Raw genomic sequence first — 21,796 nt, 5'->3', positions numbered from 1 at the left:
GGGGGGCTGGCCGTGCCTCCCACGCCCGGGCCGCTGCCCATCTCTCCCACTTCTCTGGCACGCAGTCTCCCCGCAGCTCTCAAGGGGTTTTGGTCTCTCTCTCTCTGTCTCCCCACATCCATGTCTCTGACCTCACCGTCACTCCCTGTGTCTCTGTATAGGGGCCTGGATTGTCACCGGGGGGCTGCACAGAGGCATTGGCCGGCATGTCGGTGTGGCTGTGCGGGACCACCAAACGGCCAGCACCGGGGGCACCAAGGTGGTGGCCATGGGCATGGCCCCCTGGGGTGTGGTCCGGAATAGAGACACCCTCACCAACCCCAAGGTGGGACCCAGAAGTCTTGGAAAAGGAGGGGGCTGGGAATCTTGAGTCTGAGGGAAGAAGGGCTGGGATCAGGATTCCTGGGTCTGAGGGAGGAGGGGGTGGGGGCCTGGACTCTTGGGTCTGAGGGTGGAGGAGGCTGGGGACCCCGACCCTGGGTCTGAGGGAGGAGGGGCTGGTCCTGCTGGCCCTGCTGGGAAAACACTGGTCTGGTGGCATGTCCCCAGGGCTCCTTCCCCGCGAGGTACCCATGGCGCGGTGAGCCTGAGGACAGGGTCCAGTTTCCTCTCGACTACAACTACTCGGCCTTCTTCCTGGTGGACGACGGCACCCACGGCCGCCTGGGCGGTGAGAACCGCTTCCGCTTGCGCTTTGAGTCCTACGTGGCCCAGCAGAAGACAGGCGTGGGAGGTGAGTGGCCTCCTCCAGTAGGGACGGGGGCACAAGGCTTGGGTCCGTGGTCCAACCAGCTTGAGGTTTGGGGACCAAAGGACGGAGGAGCTCCCCCAGTCAAGCACCATCTCCCATTATTTGTTCTCTTTTAAAAAAATCTTTATCTCAAAATCTAAACTACAATAAAGTGAATGGCTCGGTGAGATTTTATGAAACTGAACCCACGTGCCAAAACAGCACCCACATCTCAAAACACTTCACCAGCCCCCAGGAACCTTCTCCATCCCGCACCCCAGGGTTGCCCCAGTGGTGCCTGGAGCCTGGGCAGTGATTCTGGCTGCACCTGGGCTTCATGGGAACAGAATCCTACACAGTCTGCATGTTCTTGAATCTGGCCGGTTATATTCCACATTATTTCTGTGAGGTTCATCCATATCGCTGCACAAGTTGTAGTCTATAAGTAACTCACGGGTCAAAGAAGAAAAAAAAAAGACAAAATATTTTGAACTGGATGGTAAGGAATATATGACATACCAGCACTTTTGGGGTGCAGCTAAATTGGTATCTAGAGAGAAACTTATAGACTTAAATGCATGTATCCAAAAAAGGAAGAAAGGCTGAAAATCAGGGATTTAAGCCTTCAGGAAAAGTAACAACAACAACAACTAGAAGAGCTCTGGCCAGCTCAGTCAGTAGAGCATACAACTCTTGATCTCGGGACTGTGAGTTCAAGTCCTATCTTGGATGTAGAGATAACTTAAAAATAAAATCTGGAAAAAAATTTTTTTTAAAGATTTTATTCATTCATTCATGAGAGACATGGAGAGAGAGAGAGAGAGAGGCAGAGACACAGGCAGAGGGAGAAGCAGGCTACATGCAGGGAGCCTGACATGGGACTCGATCCCAGGTCTCCAGGATCAGGCCCTGGGCTGAAGGTGGAGCTAAACCGCTGAGCCACCTGGGCTGCCCTGGAAAAAAATTAAATTAAAAACATCCTAGGAAAAGAACAGCAAGTGAAAATTAGGAAAAGTATAAACAAGGAGATAATAAAGACAAGGGCAGAAAGCCAACAAAATAGAAACAAATGCACAGTGGAGAAAATTAAACCAAAAGCTGTTTCTTTGTAAACATTTTCTTTATTTCATTTTATTTATTTTTAAAAGTTATTTATTTATTTATTTATTTATTTATTTATTTATTTATTTATGAGAGACACAGAGAGAGGCAGAGACATAAGCAGAGGGAGAAGCAGGACCCCGGGATCACGACCTGAGCTGAAGGCAGATGCTCAACCACTGAGCTATCCAGGTGTCCTGTCTATTCATATTCTTTGCACATATTTGAATTGGGTTATTTCTTTCTTATCTTTTTGAGGGAATTCTTTGTATCCTGTCAATAGCCATACCTTGTTAAAAATAAAAAGACTTTCGGGATGACTGGGTGACTCAGTGGTTAAGCATCTACTTTCAGTTCAGGGCATGATCCTGGGGTCCCGGGATTGAGTTCCGCATCGGGGTCCCTGCAAGGAACCTGCTTCTCCCTCTGCTTATGTCTTCGCCTCTCTCTCTGTATGTCTCTCATGAATAAATAAATAAATCTTAAAAAAAAGACTTTTATTATGGTGTTTATTTCTATAAAAATTCTATCGTTTTTATGTAGTTGAATATATTGTTGTTTCTTTTCTTATTATTTTTTAAGAAGTATATTTATTTAAGTCCTCTCTACACCCAAGGTGGGGCTTGAACTCATGGCCCCGAGATCAAGAGTCCCATGATCTTCCAACCAAGCCAGTCAGGAGCCCCTTTGTTTCTTTTATGGCTAATTGGTTTCCTGTGTTTTAAGAAAGGTCCATCTCACACCAATGCTATACAAATATTCTCTGTATGTTTTCTTTTTAGTAGCTTATATTTAAGCCTTTAATCCATCTGGAAATGATTTTTACATGTTTTGAGGAAGGGAGTCTACATTTCTTTTCTTCCAAATGGGAAGCCATGTTGTCTTCACGATCACTTCATAAACAGACACCTCCAAACTCCTCCTATCCCCCTCTTTCCGTGAAGCTGCACTGAATTTATGTGTCGCTTTCTGATAGGTTAACATGATACTTGTTTTTCCATTTATTCAAGCCTGTCCTTAAGTAAGGATTGTTAATTTCCTCATAAAAATTTCATCCTTTTCAGGATGAATTAATTCCTGGATATTTAACATTTTTATGAAAACAGGGTTAGGAGACATTACTAGTTTGGAGAAAAGTTTTTTGTTTTTGTGTATATTTTTCTGTATCAATCCTCTTACATTCTCTTATTAATATTTATTTATTTTGAGTGGACTCCTTCTAATTTCTAAGAATCTAAATCATGTTTTCTTCCCATAGATACCTTTGTCTCTTCCAGCTTAAAAAGAAATAATAGTTTGCATTCCAATTTTACTTCTTGCATGACTGCATTAGCTCAAAGCTCCTGGATGTGTGTGGATAGAAGTAATGTTTTCTTGTTTGTTATTTTACTGGGAATTAGTAGAAAACTATCTTACATGATTTTGTTGTTAGGCTTTGGGAAATGTCTTTATTGTATTTAGATAGTTCTTTCTTTCTTTGATTTTATTTTTAAGTAGTCTCTGCACCCACCATGAGACTCAAACTCAAAACCCCAACCCAAGAGTCACATGCTCTATCAACTAAGCCAGCCAGGACCCCTAGATAGTCCTTATTTCCTGCATTTCTGTTTGACCTTCCATCCTTTCCTCCCCCCTGGGTCATTAACCAATTACAGGAGTGACTCATGTAGTAAATACCTGCCTCATTTGGGAGTCTAGGCCCTCAGTCCCCTGCTCCCCTGGGAAGTCAAGTATTACTGTCTTCAAAATCTGGTCCCTTTCAACGTGCTCAAAAATGTGACAACTCCCGTGAGCCTCAGGACACAGGATTAAGCAGAAGCTAAGTTTGTCCCAGAGACTCATGGGAAATGTGGTTCTTTCCTGTCCCAGGCAAAGGCTGATGGGAGGTGACCAAGCCCCCATCTCTCTTTTCCTCAGGGACTGGAATTGACATCCCTGTGCTCCTCCTCTTGATCGATGGTGATGAGAAGATGTTGAAGGTAAAGGGTCTAAGTGGGGAGGTGGCTGGAGTCCCTGATTCCTGGCACCTGAATCTTAGGAGAGGAGAGGGCTGGGGATCTGGGCTCTGGGTGGGATGAACACCTGCCTTCCCTGACCTGACTGCCCTTCTAACCTGTAGCAAATAGAGAATGCCACTGAGGCTCAGCTCCCCTGCCTCCTGGTGGCTGGGTCTGGGGGAGCTGCAGATTGCCTGGCGGAGATCCTGGAAGACACTCTGGCTCCAGGGAGAAGAGGGAGCCTGCAAGGGGAAGCCCGGAATCGCATTAGGCGTTTCTTTCCCAAAGGTGACCCTGAGGTCCTGCAGGCCCAGGTATGACACTGGGAGCTCAACTCTGAATCCTGATATGGGAGGGAGCTGGGGACCTGGGTCCCTCAGTGTTGAAAGACGAGGATGCTGAGGACTTGGAGTCCTGGATCTCAGCAAAGAGGGGATTGGAGGCCCAGACTCATGGATTTGAGAGAGGAGAGGCCCCGGGGGCCCAGACTCCCAGGTTCTGGGAGCAGAGAGTGCTGGGCATCTATACCACTAGGTCCTGGAGGGAATGGTCTCCTGTGACTCTGTGGACACAGCCCCAGTGGAGTTGGGCTGGGGTTTGCAGAATGTGGCATTCTGCAGGTGGAGAGGATCATGACCCGGAAGGAGCTGTTGACTGTCTATTCAACTGAGGATGGCCCTGAGGAATTTGAGACCATTGTTCTGAAGGCCCTTGTCAAGGGTAAGCCTTGGACCCCTGAATTCTCCTCCTCTCTCAGGTCAACTTTGGACACCTTTCCCAGCCTGGGCACTTTAGCCATACTCTCTCTAAAGTTAGGTTCCTTTTTTATCTCTTTCCTTTTTATTATTCCCTTAGCAAGTGGTTGGGAGTTTGCATGGGGCTATTTGGACAGTTTCCCAAGATACTTTCATTATGTATCAACATTACTTTCTGTCAGATACATGCTTTCATCCATCCATCTATACATTGATCTTTCCATCTACTCATTATTCCATCCATCCTTCATTCTTTTATCCATCCAATCATCCATCCATCATGCCTTCCACCCATCCTTCTACCTGGCCATCCACATATCCATTGACAGTTCCATCCAGTTATTATTCTTCTATTCGTCTATCCATCCATCCATCCATCCATCCATCTTTGATTCATCCATCCATCCATTCTTCCATCTATCTACCTACTCACTGTTTCTTCCTTTCCTACATGGCTCCAATATGTTTTAAGCACTGGGGAGTAGGGGGGTCAGAGATAAACCAGAGAATTGGTGGCCATTGAGGAACTCCTGATATGGATGATGAAAAAAAAAAAAGGTAAAAAAAAAAAAAAAAAAAAGGAATGGATGATGAAAGCCAAGGTAGGGAACATAATGGCCATCTGGTAGAGGCTGGGGATGGGGATATTCATTCCAGAAACATCATCCCAGGCTCCAGAGACTAAAGCAGACCCATTTCTTGCTCTGAAGGACCACAGATCCTACCAGAGTTTTTTTTAACACAACCTTATGTAAAATTGAAGACCAAAACGTGGAGGGGGAGACCGCTGTCAGTAAAGAGACAAGGAGGAGGTGCTATTTATTTATTTATTAATTAAATATTTCATTTATTTATTCATGAAAGACACAGAGACATAGGCAGAGGGAGAAGCGGGCTCCCGTGGGGAGCCTGATGCAAGACTTGATTCCAGGACCTTGGGATCATGCTCTGAACTGAAGGCAGTTGCTCAACCACTGAACCATCCCAGGTGCCCTGGTGTCAGAGTTTAACAGGGAAAACACCTACTTAGATAAAAACCCCCAAGAGGCATAGTGTCAATTTATAATTTGCTCTTGATCCCAGGTCCCCACCCCAGCTGTGTCCATCGTGCTCTGTGGTGTGGCAGAAAGAGCAGTAACTTTTTCTTTAAGATTTTATTTATTCATAAGAGACACACACACACACAGAGGCAGAGACACAGGCAGAGGGAGAAGCAGGCTCCACGCAGGGAGCCTGATGTGGGAGTCGATCCTGGGACTCCAGGATCACGCCCTGGGCCAAAGGCAGGCACTAAACCACTGAGCCGCTGAGCCACCCAGGGATCCCCAAGAGCAGTAACTTTTGACTTTGGAGTCAGATGAAGCTGAATTGGAATACCAGTTTGGCCCCTCCCTTTCTGCATGACCTTGAGAGAGAAAGAGACTTCCCTTCTCTGAGCCTTACTTAGTTTCTTTCTCTGAAAAGTGGAGATGATATCTTGCAGGAGTGTTGTGAGCCTCAGGGACAGCTTATGAACAGTGCCTAGTCTCCAGGGATGGGCCAATAAATGAAAGCTCTCTCTCTCTCTCTCTCTCTCTCTCTCTCTCTAAGTAGGCTCCCCAGCGTGGAGCCCAACACGGGGGCCTGAACTCACAATCCTGAGATCAAGACCTGAGTTGAGCTCAAGGGTCGGCTGTTTAACTGATTGAGCCACCCAGGTGCCCAGGGAGCTCTTCTTAATAAAATTCCATTTCCCATGGGGACACATTTTGTAAATAGCAAATGGAAGTCAGCGAACAAATCTGATTCACTTCACAGAAGTTAACTCACAAGCCTCAGGGAGACTCTGTAAGAGGTGGTTTGCAGGGATAGTTTTGTCAGTCAGTTGCCTGCAGATGTGGAAGGGATCCCACTCTGCTGAGGAAATTGGAGATGGCTGGGCAGGTTCAGTGATAGCAGAGATGAAAGGATGGGGTTTCTGACAGGTGAGGAAGGAAGGAGGAGGCGATGCATGTTCCTTAAGAGCATGTGCACTGGGGCAGCCCCGGTGGCTCAGCGGTTTGGCGGTTTAGTGCTGCCTTCGGCCCAGGGCACGATCCTGGAGACCCGGGATTGAGTCCCACGTCAGGCTCCCTGCATGGAGCCTGCTTCTCCCTCTGCCTGTGTCTCTGCCTCTCTCTCTGTGTCTCTCATGAATAAATAAAATAAAATAAAAGAAAGTTCTAAGAGCATGTGCACTGTGCTGAGCAGTTGGTGTATATTTGCCCATGATCCTCCAATCCTGCTTGCAGGGGGATGTGGGGCTGGGCAGAGAGAGCCAGGGGGCTAGAAGGATGGGATTTGGGGACTGATGAGCTGGGGGATGTGAAGGACTGGAGGAGCAGGAACAGCACAGAGCAGAGGAATGTGCCTCATTGACTTGGGTGGACAAAGGGGCTGTCCCTGAGATGCAGAACCCAGGGAGGGTGGATTCTGGGGTTAGATGCTGAGCTCCATATGGGACACAGTGAGCGTGAAGGGTGGGGGGAGATCTAGGTGATAATTGGGGAGACATATTAAGGCAGAATATAAAGCAGGATATTATAAACCTTCTTTTCCCCCTCCTCTTGAAACAGTGAGGAAAGTCGGAGAGATTTATAGAATCTTAGAAAATCCCACTGTGAATTTGCTTCTGGGATTTGAAAAGAAATATAGGGTAGGGGCGCCTGGGGGGCTCAGCTGATTAACCCTCCAACTCTTTTTTTTTTTTTTAAGATTTTATTTATTTATTCATGAGAGACACATACAGAGAGAAAGGCAGAGACACAGGCAGAGGGAGAAGCAGGCCCCATGCGGGGAGCCCAATGCAGGACTCGATCCCGGGTCTCTGGGATCACACCCTGGGCTGAAGGTGGCATTAAACTGCTGAGCCACCTGGGCTGCCCTAAGCCTCCAACTCTTGATCTCAGCTCAGGTCTTGATCTCAGGGTCATGAGTTCAAGCCCTGGGTTGGGTTCCATGCCCAGCTTGGATCCTATATATATTATAATATGTGTGACCCTAGACATGTGACTGCGTCTCTCTGGACCTGTTTGCTCAAGCACTGGCCTTAGCGGTTTCACTGGTCCAGTCACAGAGTCCTCTCTGTTTGCAACTTCATCCCGCAGTTATTACTGAGAACAGTGCTACAATGTGGGTACCATTATTATTCCCATTTTATAGATGAGGGAACCAAGGCTCCCAAGGTCCAGCAGCTTACTTGAAGACCGTCAATTGGTATTGGTGGAACTGGGATTAGATCGAGGTCCGCCTGCCTCAGAGCCCATTGTTCATCTGCACTCCGCTGGATTGCCTAGTTGCAGTTTTTGAAACAACCAAAATGTGATGAAAGTCCCTCCTTTGTTTTGGAAATTGTTGAAGAGCCAGTGGAGGCAGAAGGAAAAACTAACTCCATGGCACAAGTGCGCTGAGAGCTGTCTAGACTTTGCTTGACTTCTTGGAACCACTGGAGGCTTCAGATTTTTCAGGCTCCTCGATAACCATAGATGTTTGAATCTGTTGATTTTTGGGTTAAAGTTTTTTTTTTCTTTTAAGATTTTATTTATTCATGAGAGACACACATACACACAGAGAGAGGCAGAGACACAGGCAGAGGGAGAAGCAGGCTCCACATAGGGAGCCCGATGCGGGGCTCGATCCCGGGTCTCCAGGATCATGCCCTGGGCTGAAGGCAGGTGCCAAACCGCTGAGCCACCCGGGCTGCCCAAGGGTCAGTTTTTTTATTTTTCCAAGGGTCAAAGTTTTAAAGGCCTTTTGTTCTTCCTCATTTATTTATTTATTTATTTTTTGGCCTCCAGGATCTTTTTTTTTTTTTTTAAGATTTTATTTATTCATGAGAGAGAGAGAGAGAGAGAGAGAGAGAGAGGCAGAGATATAGGCAGAGGGAAAAGCAGGCTCCATGCAGGGAGCCTGATGTGGGATTTGATCCCGGGACTCCAGGATCATGCCCTGGGCAGAAGGCAGGTGCTAAACCACTGAGCCACCCAGGGATCCCCAGGACCTCCAGGGTCTTCCAGAGCCCCTCTGATGTTCAGATTTTTTCCAATCTCATCTTCTGCTGCTCATTTTTCTTCTCTTTCTTCTCACAAATACCCTATGTTTCCAGGAAATCAGAGTGACTCACATTTGCCATCACATCTCATATTTTCTTGCACCCAGACCTTGGCTCAGGCCGCTCCTGTTGCCTTGAAGTTTCTTTTCTCATCTAAGATGCACACCTCCAAATCCTGCCCATCTTTCAAAAGCCCCACCTCAATGCCCATCCTCTAGGAGGCCCCGTGGATCACTCCACACCTCTGTGAGTGTAGCCTCCCCTGGGTCCTTATCCATTTTGTGTCCACCTCCAAGAGCATTAGTCCCTTTGAGGGTAGTTATGTGGTTCCTGGACACATTTCTCTGGAATGATCTCCTTCAGGGCAGGAACTGTATCCAGTTTTTCTCCATCCCTCCCATTGGCTGGTCCATAATCTACCTCAATAAACATTAAATGGATAATTGATTCCCCCTTTCTTCTTGAGGACTCTAGACTGCTGGTCTGCCCTCTGCCCTGAATTTTAATGACCCTATGCTTGCAATAGCCCGACTTCTTAATGACCCCAGACACCCCCCAACAACACCCACTATATATGGGGTTTAAATGTCAGGTATCTCACATAGAAACAAAACATTCATCCAAAGTTCCCCTGCCCCCGCCCCCGACTCCTTACTCCTTTTCTCTCTAACTTTCAGCTTGTGGGAGCTCTGAAGCTTCAGCTTACCTGGACGAGTTGCGTTTGGCTGTGGCTTGGAACCGTGTGGACATTGCGCAGAGTGAACTCTTCCGGGGGGACATTGAATGGCGGGTGAGGGGGCAGGGCTGTGGGGCTGTGGATCCTGACAAGGGGGATGCACTCTCCTCCCTCCCTGACTTCTTCCACATCTGGTGCGGTCTTCCATTATGGCCTGTCCAGCCTTCTCTTAATTGTCCATCTGTTCCTATCTTGTTTCCACTCTCCCCATCCAGCCAGCCACCCACCCACCTATCCAGTAGCTCTGCACTCCACCTCTTGTCCTTAACATCTGACCTCACCGGGCCTTCTATCTATGTGCTCATCTCTTCCCCCATCCATCCTGCCCCTGCCAGTCCATCCACCTGGAAGCCTCCCTCATGGATGCCCTCCTGAACGACCGGCCCGAGTTTGTGCGCTTGCTTGTCTCCCATGGCCTTAGCGTGGGCCACTTCCTGACCCCGATGCGCCTGACCCAGCTTTACAGTGCAGCACCCCCCAACTCACTCATCCGTAGCCTTTTGGACCAGGCGTCCCACCACTCAGGGACCAAGACCCCAGCCCTTAAACCCTCTGCAGAGCCCCGACCCCCTGACGTGGGGCAGGTGCTGCGGATGCTGCTGGGGGAGACATGTGCGCCAAGGTACAGCGCTGGGGGCGCCAGGGATCCCTACCAGGGCCAAGGCTGCAAGGAGAGTGTAAGGAGAGCCTGCATGGTGGTGGTGGTGGTGGTGGTGGTGATGGTGGTGGTGGTGGTGGGGAGAGGCAGGGGAGGCACAGAAGGAGACCTGGGGGTGGGCCAGGAGGGACGTGTGTGCTTGGACTGGGTGGAGCTGGTGGTTGGGGGGCAGTCAGGTAGGGGCCAGTCCTCACCACGCCTCCTTCTCCTGCAGTTGTGTCTGCTCTCAGACAGGGCCGCCTCTGATCTCGCGCTGGACGCTATCCTCGGGCAGGCCCCCTGGAGTGACCTGCTCCTCTGGGCGCTGCTACTGAACAGGGCTCAGATGGCCCTGTACTTCTGGGAGATGGTGAGTGCTGATTTGATCTCTGATTCTGCTTTCTTCTACATCCCTGTCCTTTATTCCTACTGGACCCCAGTCCCTGAGCTTTAAGGTTCCCTGACCTCCAATGTCACTCGGACACCCACCCCGTCCTTCATTCCTGATCTATGACTCCAACTGCTGCTCCCCATCACCACCACCGGCACCCCCCTCCCCCCACCGATAGCATGCAGTTCTCATAACTTGTTTTTTCGTTAGCAATATGTATTGGGCATTTCTGGTTGTTCATGCACGAGAATTGATCTCATTCTCTCAGAATGATTACCTGTATGAAGAAGTGAGATGTTATCCTGCAGCTGATAGGGAGTCATTTAAACATAGTTACACTTGCAATGGAGATGCGTCATTGTAGTTGTAATGTAGAAGGGGACAAAACTAGAAGCAAGGACACCAGCTAGGAAGGTAGATCTGGAAGGACGCCTGGGTAGCTCAGTGGTTGAGCATCTGCCTTTGGCTCAGAGTGTGATCCCACGGTTCTGGGATCGAGTCCCACACTGAGCTCCCTACAGGGAGCTGCTTCTCCCTCTGCCTATGTCTCTGTCTCTCTCTGTGTCTCTCATGAATAAATTAAAAAATCTTTTTCAAAAAAAGGATCTAAGATAGCACCTATTTTTATGCCATAGAAATATCTTGCCAGGACTTCTTTAGCCTTGGGTTGTTTTCAGCCCAAGTCATGGGTTAAATAGTGATTATTTTTCATTGAGATGAAATTCATAGGGATGCCTGGGTGGCTCAGTGGTTGAGCATCTGCCTTTGGCTCAGGGCGTGATCCTGGAATCCCGGGATTGAGTCCCACATCAGGCTCCCTGCATGGAGTCTGCTTCTCCCTCTGCCTATGTCTCTGCCTCTCTCTCTCTGTGTGTTTTTCATGAATAAATAAAATCTTTTTAAAAAGGGATAAAACTCGTATAACATAAAATTCACCATTTAAACCACCTTAAATTGTACAGTTCAGTAGTTGCCTTTAGCACACTCACTAACGGCATTGAGCAACCTTTGTCTAGTTCCAGAACATTTTCATCATCCTAAAAAGAAACCTCATACTGATTTAGCACTGACTCTTCATCCTCCCTCCCCAGCTCCTGGCAATGACTGATCTGCTCCCCGCCACTATGGACTTGCCTATTCTGGATGTCTTATAGAAATAGAATCATCTTATATGTGGCCCTTTGCACTGAATTTCTTACGCTTAGCATAGTGTTTTCATGGGGCATCCAAGTTGTAGCATGAATCCGTGCTTCCTTCCATTTTGCTACCGAATAATGTTCTGTAGTATTGATAAATCCACTACGTTTTGTTTATGTATCTTCATCTCTTGATAGTTACATGGGTTGTTTTGACTTTTTGGCTATTGTGAATAATAGTGCTATGAACATTGGAGTACAAATATCTGTTCAAGTCCCTGCTTTTTTTTTTTTTTTTTCAAGTCCCTGCTTTGAGGCTCTGAATACATATCGAGGTATGCAACTGCTAGATCATATAACTATTCTAGGTTTAAGTTGTGGAAGAACTGCCATACTGTTTTCCATAGCAGCTGCACAATTTTACATTCCCCCCAGTGATGCACAAGGGTTCCAATTTCTCCACATCTCCACCATCACTTGTTATTTTCTGTTTGTTTGTTTTATAATTGCCATCCCAGTGTGGTTTTTATTTGTGTTTCCTTAAGGATTGGTGACATGGAGCATCTTTGTGCTTATTGACCATCTGTATATCTTTTGAGAAATGGCTAAGTTCTTTGACCTTTTTTTTTTTTTTTTTAAGAGAGAGAGAGAGAGAGCATGAGAGTAAGAGTAAGTGGGGAGGAGTAGAGGAAAAGGGAGAGAATCTTTCTTTAAAAAAAGATTATTTATTTATTTATTTATTTATTCATGAGAGACACACAGAGAGAGGCAGAGACACAGGCAGAGGGAGAAGCAGGCTCCATGAAGGGATCAATGCGGGACTCAATCCCGGGTCTCCAGGACCACACCCTGAGCTGAAGGCGACACTACACCACTGAGCCACTCGGGCTGCCCAAAGGGAGAGAATCTTTTTTTTTTTTTTTTTTAAAGGGAGAGAATCTTAAGCAAGCTCCATGCCCAGCATGAAAACCAGTGTGGGGCTTGATGTCATGACTCTGAGGTCATGACCTGACCTGAAATCAAAAGTTAGATGTGACCCAACCTAAATGACTGAACCACGCAGGTGCCCCAAAACTTGTTTTTTTTTTTTTAAGATTTTATTCATTCATTCATGAGAGACACACACACAGAGAGAGAGAGAGGCAGAGACACAGGCAGAGGGAGACTCAGGCCCTACGCAGGGAGCCTGATGTGGGACTTGATCCTGGGACTCCAGGATCATGCCCTGGGCCAAAGACAGGTGCTTAGACCACTGAGCCACACAGGGATCCCCTGTTTTTGTTTTTGTTTTTTTAAGACAGGGAAGTAGGGAGGGGCAGAGGGAGAGGGAGAGAGAATCCCAAGCAGGCTTCATGCCCAGCGCAGAGCCAGATGCGGGGCTTGATCTCACAACCCTGAGATCATGACCTGAGCAGAAATCAAGAGTCAGATGCTTAACTGACTGAGCCACCCAAGTGCCCCTCTTTGTCCATTTTTAAATTTGGTTTGTTTGTCTTGTTTTTTGTGGTTGAATTGTATGAGTTCTTTATATGCTCTGGGTATTAATCCCTTATCAGGTATATAATTTGCAGGTATATTCTCCTTTGCCTTGGGTTGTCTTTTCACTCAGTTCATAGCATCCTTTGATTCATCAAAAGTTTTAAATTTTGATTAAGTCCAATTTGTGTTTTTCTTTGTTTTTGCTTTTGGTGTCATATCTAAGTAACTGTTGCCAAATCCAAGGTCATCAAGTTTTATCCCTATGTTATCTTCTGAGGGTTTTATAGTTTTATAATTATACATATTATAATTATTTAATCCTATGTGTTAATCTTATTGAGATTCCTTATGCGTGAAGAGTCACTTCTCTTTTGCTGATTTCGAGATTCTCTTTGTTTTTGCCTTTCAACAATTTGATTATGATATATTTTTAAAAGATTTTATTTATTTATTTGAGAGAGAGAGAGAGAGATAGTGAGAGACAGCATGAGCAGGGAGGAGAGGGAGAAGCAGGCCCCTGAAGCAGGGCTTGATTATAGGAACCCAAGATCATGTCCTGAGCCGAAGGCAGATGCTTAACTGACTGAGCCACCCAGGCACTCCTGATTATAATATTATTCAATGTGAGTCTCTTTGAACTTATCTTGCTTCAATTTCTTTGCTGTTGGGTGTGTAGATTCATGTCTTTCATCAAAATTTAGGGAGTTTCAGTTCCCCAAACTGAAAATATTCTTTATATATATCTTGAAATATTCTTTATATCTCAAAATATTTTTTCTAGCCCTTTCTCACTGTCTTCTCCCTTTGGGACTCCCATTATGCATAAATTGGTATGGTTGAGAGTACCCCGTAGATTGAGAGAGAGCAAGAGCAAGAGTGAGAGAGCATAAGTAGGGTGAGGGGCAGAGGAAGAAGCAGGCTCCCTGCTGAGCAGGGATCCAATGTGGGTCTTGATCTCAGGATTCCTGAGATCATGACCTGAGCTGAAGGCAGATGCTTAACTGACTGAGCCATCCAGGCATGCCTAATCTTAGTTCTTTCTGCACCTCAAACTGGATAATCTCAATTGATCTGTTCAAGTTCATGCATTATTTCTTCTGCCTCCTCAAAACTGCTGTTGAGCCTTCTAGTGAATTTTTCATTTCACTTTTTAGCCCCAGAATTTCTTTTTTTTTTAAAGATTTTATTTATTAAAAAAAAAAGATTTTATTTATTTATTCATGAGAGACAGAGAGAGAGAGGCAGAGACACAGGCAGAGGGAGAAGCAGGCTCCATACAGGGAGCCCAATGTGGGACTCAATCCATGACTCTGGGATCACACCCTGAGCTGAAGGCAGATGCTCAACTGCTGAGCCACCCAGGTGTCCCAAACCCCAGAATTTCTACTTGATTCCTTTTTGATAATTTCTGTCTCTTTATTTTTATTCTTTGTTTGGTAAGACATCCTTCTGGCTTTCTTTCATTTTTGTCCACAATTTCCTTTAGCTTTTTGAGCATATTTAAAGCAATCTATTTAAAGTTTTTGTGTAGTAAGTCCAATGTCTGAGCTTCCACAGAGATAGTTCTTATTGATCTTTTTTTCTTTTCTTTTCTTTCTTTTTCTTCCTGGGAATGTACCATACTTTCCTGTTTTTTTCCATGCCTCATAGTTTTTCGTTGAAAACTGGACATTTTGAGTATTATAATGTGGCAACTCTAGAAACCAGCTTACTCCCTTCCTTCAAGGTTGTTGCTTGTTGCAGATTATTGGTAATGGTGTTTGTTTAGTGATTTTTCTAAGCTATTCGTGTGAGGTCTGTATTCCTTGTCATGTGTGGCCACTAAAGTCCCTGTTCTGTTAGCTCATTCTCTGACTCATCAGAGAATTCCTTAAATGCCCAGGCTGGGAGGGAGGGGGAGCAAAATGCTTTGGTTTGCAGATTGGCTCTATCTTGGGGCTTTATTTCAATACTTAGGCAGGTTGTTTACAGTTTTGCCTTAGCCTTCACTTCCTGCTTTTACTGAGGCAAAAGGTCAGCAAGATGTGAAAGCTTAGGATTTTCTCTGGTGTTTTCTTTTCTTCTTTTTTTTTCTTCTGGTGTTTTCTGAGTGTACACCCAGCATTGGTCATGCGTGTAGCCTTCTAGTTTCCCTAATAGACATAGAGTTTTTCAAGCCCCTTATTCCTTGGAATATCTCCTTCCCCAGCCACTTCCCTCTCCAGCTGTCCAGTTTTCGCTTGAATTGACTGTTATTCTTTGCTTTGGGCAGCTGAGGCTAATACAGCTTGCCCTTAAATGCTTTATATGCTTTCCCACCACCTGGGAAGCCATTTCTGCTTGGAGGAAACCCCAAGAACAGTGAGACAAAGGTAAGCCCTTGAGCTTGTTCCTTCAAGGACAGCTAAGTCCACACATAGAACCACAATTATTTAAGAGTGAGATCTGAGGGCAGCCCCAGTGGTGCATCGGTTTAGCGCCGCCTGCAGCCTAGGGTGTGATCCTGGAGACCCTGGATCGACGTCAGGCTCTGCATGGTGCCTGCTTCTCCCTCTGCTTGTGTCTCTGCCTCTCTCTCTCTTTCTGTCTCTATGAATAATAAAAAAAAAATCTTAAAAAAAAAAAAAGAGTGATATCTGAATTGCCCCCTTGGGGACCAACAGTTTGCACCAGGAATGCGGGCTGTCACCTTCCGGGCTGTCGCCTTCCAGGCTGCCCTTGAGCTGGGAAGTTGACAGTGGGAGTTAAAATGTCATGATGCTCTTTTACTGAAACTTGGTGTTTTCTTTCTTCCTTGAGCTTTCTCCTGTTCATTGTAAGTTTTTTTTTAAAATTTTTTTATTTATGATAGTCACACAGAGAGAGAGAGAGAGAGAGAGAGGCAGAGACACAGGCAGAGGGAGAAGCAGGCTCCATGCACCGGGAGCCCGATGTGGGATTCGATCCCGGGTCTCCAGGATCGTGCCCTGGGCCAAAGGCAGGTGCTAAACCGCTGCGCCACCCAGGGATCCCCATTGTAAGTTTTATATTCAGTTCTGGAATTCTGGGAAAGTTGACTCTGACAGTTTTTGCCAGCTTATCTGTTGCTTTTATGGAGAGACAGAATTTTGAAATTCTCTACTCTGCCATTTTAGGGGACATCTCCTGCTGCTTCTTGACCTGTCTGTAGCCTCTGATGTCATTCTAACTCTGTCCCAGCCCTTGGTCCCTGAACTACCTGACTTTTGACACTTTTCACCTGATGACCAGCTTCTTCCAGATTCATCTACACACATTGCCTCATCCTTTACTTCTAATGAACCTGGTTAACTTATGACTTCTGGTCTGTCCCTCTGTCCCTTTACCTTGACCCCCACCTCTCCTCCTTCCCCTGCCCCCCTGTGAACCTCACTCTAAACTCTATCCGTGACTCTGTCTCTGTCTCTCCAGGGCTCCAATGCTGTGGCCTCAGCTCTTGGGGCCTGTATGCTGCTCCGAGTGCTGGCACGCCTGGAGTCTGAAGCTGAGGAGGCAGCACGGAGGAAGGACCTGGCAGCCAAGTTTGAGGGTCTGGGCGTTGGTACGTAAGGCATGGGTGCATGGGGGTGGGGACAGGAGCTGCCAGGCAGGGGGTTGTGCATCTGCCCACTCTTCCTCCCGAAACCCTACGCCTTCACCTTCCCCTCCTCATCTTTCCCCTCACGCCATCTCCTCACTCCCTTTCTTTTCTTTTTTTTTTTCCTCACTCCCTTTCTTTTCTCTCACATAAATCTCCTGTCCCCAGACCTTTTCGGTGAGTGCTACCGCAGCAGCGAGGAACGGGCTGCCCGCCTGCTACTCCGACGCTGCCCACTCTGGGGGGATGCCACCTGCCTCCAGCTTGCCATGCAGGCTGATGCTCGTGCCTTCTTTGCCCAGGATGGGGTACAGGTGAGCATCTGAGGTGCCAACATCCCACACAGTTCCCACCTGGACTTTGGGAAGTATGGAGAATAAGCCCCTGCCATCGTGGGCAGTGAATGGTCTTAATCAGCCTTCCCTCCCCCCTCGGAGACCACTGGAGGTCCAGAAATTCTCTCCCAGAAGGGCTACCTTTCCCACAAGGAAGCCAACCTTCCCACAGCAAAGCCCACCCTCCTGAAAAGTTCTATTCCTAAACAGAAATTCCTGGTTACTTCAGGAAGTCCCATCTGTCACGCAGGAATTGCTCCCAACTCCCACAGGAAATACCACTTCTCCCAAAGGAAGTCCTGCGTCATCCATAGGAAGGCCTGCATCATCCATAGGAAGTCCTTTCCATTTCCTTCAAAGGTCCTCAGTTCCAGATGTCAACAATTACAGTGACCTCACTGAACAATTACTTCATGTTTGGGGCATAGACTAACTCTGGTTTAGTAATCCCACCCTTCCCAGAGGAAATCCTCTCCTTGGGGAAGCCCTGCTTGCCCCACAGTCTCTCCCATAGTGTCCATCCTGACATCTGAAAACTTTTCTCAATATCCTTAGTGTAAATCTGACAAGGGTGTGGCACCTGGCTGGCTCAGTCGGTTACAGCACATGACTCTTCATTGCAGGGTCATGAGTTCAAGCCCCACCTTGGGGTGTAAAGCTTGGTTAAAAAAATAAAAAAATAAAAATCTGACAGGTGCTCAGAGAGTACCACCCTCAGTACAGGAAATCTGCTTACCCCAAAAGGAAGTCCCATCTTCACGTGTCAGAATGGTTTGGCTGGCATTTCAAGTAATTACCCAGAGTCCATTGCTTTGAATGGTGGTTCAACTCATGGATTCCAGCTTGGGCCTCTTCCTTGACCTCCTGCTGCCCCCCTGCTGTGAAAAAGGAGAAAACATTCTGTGAAAAAGGAGAAAACATTCTTCCCTGTCCTGGGGGTGTGGTGGGGATTAAGTGGGCTGATCTATGTGAAATGCTTAGCTCGGGATCTGGCACGTTGTGTTCATAAATGTTGGCTGTTTAACTATACCAGCTAAAACCTGGGACAGGTCAACCTCACCTTTGACCCCCTGCCCCCCACCCCCAATAGTTACAGTTGGCATATTGGGCACTTGCTCTGTGTGCTTCTGCTGTGGCCCAGTTTTTACCTGGGGTCTTTAGAGAGGGACTATGGGGCGATTCAGGCTCCTAATCCTCATCACACCCCACAGTCTCTGCTGACACAGAAGTGGTGGGGGGAGATGGACAGCACCACTCCCATCTGGGCCTTGGTTCTCACCTTCTTTTGCCCCCCACTCATCTACACCAACCTCATCACCTTCAGGTCAGTTCCCTTGGGTTAGATGGGCAGGAGGGGGATGCTCAGTTTCTCCTTCCTGCTCACTTCGGGCTGCCTTCCTACTTGGTCTTTCCAGTGCTTCCCCTCCCTGTTTGCTTTCTTTCTGTCCTCCAGGCTGGGGGCATGTCTGGGAGGTGAGCTTTGCAGCAGTAGAGGGTGGGGGTATCTCTGCAGTGTCTTTGGGGAGCATTCCTCTGCCCTCTGGCCATGGCTGTGGGGGAAGATTTCTTTTGGGGTGACTGGAAAGCACCTCACTGTCTCCCTGCCATGTCTCTGGATGAAGAAGTTTGGGTCTCTCTTTGGAGAATTCTTCCCCTCGCCCCTGCTCCTGTTCTTCACTCTGTGCTTTCCTTCATGCCAGGAAGTCAGAAGAGGAGTCCATCCAGAAGGACCTGGAATTTGACGAGGATCGGGGCATCAATGGAGAAGGCCCTGTTGGGTGAGTGAAGCCCCAGCACCCTTTGAGGTAGGGCATCTGAGGCAGCTTCATAAGCACCAGGTGCTGGGAACAAAGCCAGAGGGGAGAAGTGGAGTTTCAGGGGGTGACAGCTTCGTGAAGCCACTGAAGATCCCGAGGAAGCAGCCCCAGGCTCGAGGCTTGGGTTTTGGTTCTGCCACTGAGGAGATCCTCCCTGGAAACCAGTTTACTTTATGCTATACATACTTCCATCTTGAAGTGGAATCTTCCATATTGCAAAAGGAATCAGGTGGATTTGGCCCATTTAGGGATCTTGCATCTTTTTTTTTTTTCTGATTCTAGGACCTTTGCTCTTAATCTCTATGCTGAGGTACCCGGACCTAAGCAAATAGTCTATCAGACTTCTGATAATGCCACAGAGTGGAGGTGCTGAGGGACTTGGGTGTGAGTCGAACAGATCTGGGTTCAAATCTTAACTTTGACCTTAGAAATGACTTCACCTCGAGCCTCAGTTTTCTTTTCTATAAAACGAATATGCATTGAAGGTTGTGCCTGTGGCAGGTTAGGTTGGGCAGTGCCGCATCTAGGGGTGCAGTCAGATGAGCTCCTGACTCTTGGTTTCAGCTCAGGTCGTGACCTCAAGGTTATGAGATCGAGCGCAGCATCAGGCTCTGCATAGAGTCTGCTTGTGATTCTCTCTCCCTCTCCCTCTGCCTCTCCCACTGTGCATTTGCTCTCTCTGTGTCTCAATAGGTAAATAAATCTTAAAAAAAAAAAAAAAGAAAACATCTTACATGCTCAGTGACTGTCAACAATGAAGCCTTACTTCTTATGCTCCATTTTTGGGCTGTGTCTCGGCTCCAGTATGGATTCCACTTTGGAATGAGTGAGCCCCTCCTAGCTGAGATGTTGCTGGTCTCATAGCAGAGGAAAAGGAGAAATGATGAACCAGGTACTGGCTCTTAAAGCCTCCACGTGGAAGAGAGACACATGTCACTTGTGCCTATATTTCCTTGGCAAGCATGAGGCATATGGTAATTCCTTAGGTCTTGATCCTCCCACTGAGAGGGAACCAAAATATTTGGTGCAGAGTAATACAGTGTGCCCCAGTGCCTGATGGGGCAGTTGGGGGGACTTGTGGAGATAATGTGTAAAATGCATCATAGTGTCCAGCACATAGTAAGTAGTCAAGCAGTGGAGTTTATTATTGCCGCGGCTGTTATCGATGCATTTCTCATTTATTTTGTTGAATGGTGTGTAGGTATCAGGGTCTAAGTCTCTGGTAATAGAAGAAGAGAGGAAGACTCACACATTTATGTTTATCTTTCTACCTTCCATTTCTACTTTAGCCACTTAGGTGAGAAAAGGGAGGAATCCCGGCCCCCAGTATCCCAGAAGAAAAAATGTTTCTGGTAACTGTTAGAAACATGATCAGAAGCCAGATGTCTGTAAAACCTACTACATACCTCAAGGAGCAAATAGAAATATATCTATGCAGACTTATTTTTCTGAGACAATGCACAATGAATACAGTGTATTTGTCAAGATAGAAGCGAAAACTAAGAAAAAAAACTGAAACCACTGGAAAAGGTTGGAGAGAAGTCCCCGGTGTCAGGATCAGTAACAATGTCCTTGCCTAGTGAGTTCCCAACTTTAGCACCATGACAGTGATGAAGGAAGGTGACAGTAGCCACTTACAGAGGGTAGCCAGTGTACTAAATCCTTTTTAAAATCAGTTTATTGGGCAGCCCCAGTAGTGCAGCAGTTTAGTGCCGCCTGCAGCCCAGGGTGTGATCCTAAGGACCTGGGATCGAGTCCCATGTCGGGCTCCCTGCATGGAGCCTGCTTCTCCCTCTGCCTGTGTCTCTGCCTCTCTCTCTGTGTCTCTATGAATAAATAAATAAAATCTTAAAAAAAATAAAATAAAATCAATTTATCTAATTTTCTCAACAACCCTATGCAATAGGGTGTATTATTATCCCCGTTTCACAGATGAAATCACCAAGGCACTACTCAGATCATGTGATTGCTAAGTATGTAGAACTGGGGTTTGAACCCAGATCTTCTTTTTTTTTTTTTTTTTTTTTTTTTTTATAGTATAGGAATTCTAACAATGCTCAGCATGTTAATTTTTATTTATTTACTTATGATAGTCAGAGAGAGAGAGAGAGAGAGGCAGAGACACAGGCAGAGGGAGAAGCAGGCTCCATGCATCGGGAGCCTGATATGGGATTCGATCCCGGGTCTCCAGGATCACGCCCTGGGCCAAAGGCAGGCGCCAAACCGCTGCGCCACCCAGGGATCCCGAACCCAGATCTTCTTGTTCCTGAAGCTGTGCTCTTAGCCACTATGGAGAATTACCTCCATGGCGAGCTTTGTAAAAGGATGGATTCCTTGATGCTCCCCCAAGGAGGCTTGGGATGAGTCCAGGAATCGGTGTGGCCTGGTGGTGCCTGATTCAAGATAGAAATGGCAGGGAGCATTCTGACCACATGTTCTTGTTCCCAGGACCACACAGAAGGGGAAATGCAAAATACCGGGTCTGTTTTCCCTTAAATTTAGGGAAATTTCTGTCCTCTCTGCATCTCACTTTTCTTTCACTTTTATAATTCTTTCCTTTTTTTTTTTTTTTTTTTAAGATTTTATTTATTTATTCATGAGAGACACAGAGAGAGAGGCAGAGACACAGGCAGAGGGAGAAGCAGGCTCCATGCAGGGAGCCCGATGTGGGACTTGATCCCAGGACTCCAGGATCATGCCCTCGGCCCAAGGCAGGCTCTAAACCGCTGAGCCACCCAGAGATCCCTAATCCTTTCCTTTTCTTGAGAACCATTTTACTGAGATAAAATCCACATATCAATCAACTCACCCATCTAAGGTGTTATAATTAGTTTTTAGTATATTCACAGAATTGTGCAGTCATCACCACAGTCAATCTTAAAATGTTTTTGTCACCACAGGAAGAAACTGTACCCCTTTAACAATCACTCCTTACTCCACTCTCCCCCCAACCCTTCACAGCCAATAATTGGGTTTCTTCCTCAATGAATTTCCCTATTCCTGACATTTTTTAAAAAGATTTTACTTATTTATTCATGA

At 46.7% G+C, this 21,796-nt stretch overlaps 1 protein-coding gene across 7 annotated transcripts in view; it reads left to right on the top strand.

Annotated features, from left to right (window-relative positions):
- The window catches only part of TRPM4 (transient receptor potential cation channel subfamily M member 4), a 42,614-nt gene that overhangs the window by 7,337 nt on the left and 13,481 nt on the right, over positions 1–21,796 (top strand). For 6 of the 7 annotated variants that reach the window (XR_012005273.1, XR_012005276.1, XM_072771606.1 and 3 more), the window contains 12 exons: positions 162–325; positions 550–733; positions 3,749–3,810; positions 3,951–4,142; positions 4,449–4,548; positions 9,330–9,442; positions 9,724–10,065; positions 10,261–10,395; positions 16,440–16,569; positions 16,774–16,919; positions 18,152–18,264; positions 18,641–18,718. Coding sequence is in view for 5 of the 7 variants with exons in the window: in XM_072771606.1 (XP_072627707.1) it covers positions 162–325; positions 550–733; positions 3,749–3,810; positions 3,951–4,142; positions 4,449–4,548; positions 9,330–9,442; positions 9,724–10,065; positions 10,261–10,395; positions 16,440–16,569; positions 16,774–16,919; positions 18,152–18,264; positions 18,641–18,718 (1,759 nt within the window). In the remaining 2 variants the exon portion in view is untranslated. Of the gene's footprint in view, positions 1–161; positions 326–549; positions 734–3,748; positions 3,811–3,950; positions 4,143–4,448; positions 4,549–9,329; positions 9,443–9,723; positions 10,066–10,260; positions 10,396–16,439; positions 16,570–16,773; positions 16,920–18,151; positions 18,265–18,640; positions 18,719–21,796 lie in introns of those variants that run through there. The other variant, XM_072771647.1, reaches the window with a different exon arrangement.

This window comes from Canis lupus, chromosome 1, assembly GCF_048164855.1.
Source record: "Canis lupus baileyi chromosome 1, mCanLup2.hap1, whole genome shotgun sequence".
In the NCBI taxonomy this organism is placed as follows: domain Eukaryota; kingdom Metazoa; phylum Chordata; class Mammalia; order Carnivora; family Canidae; genus Canis; species Canis lupus.
This window is presented reverse-complemented; position numbering and strand designations above follow the sequence as displayed.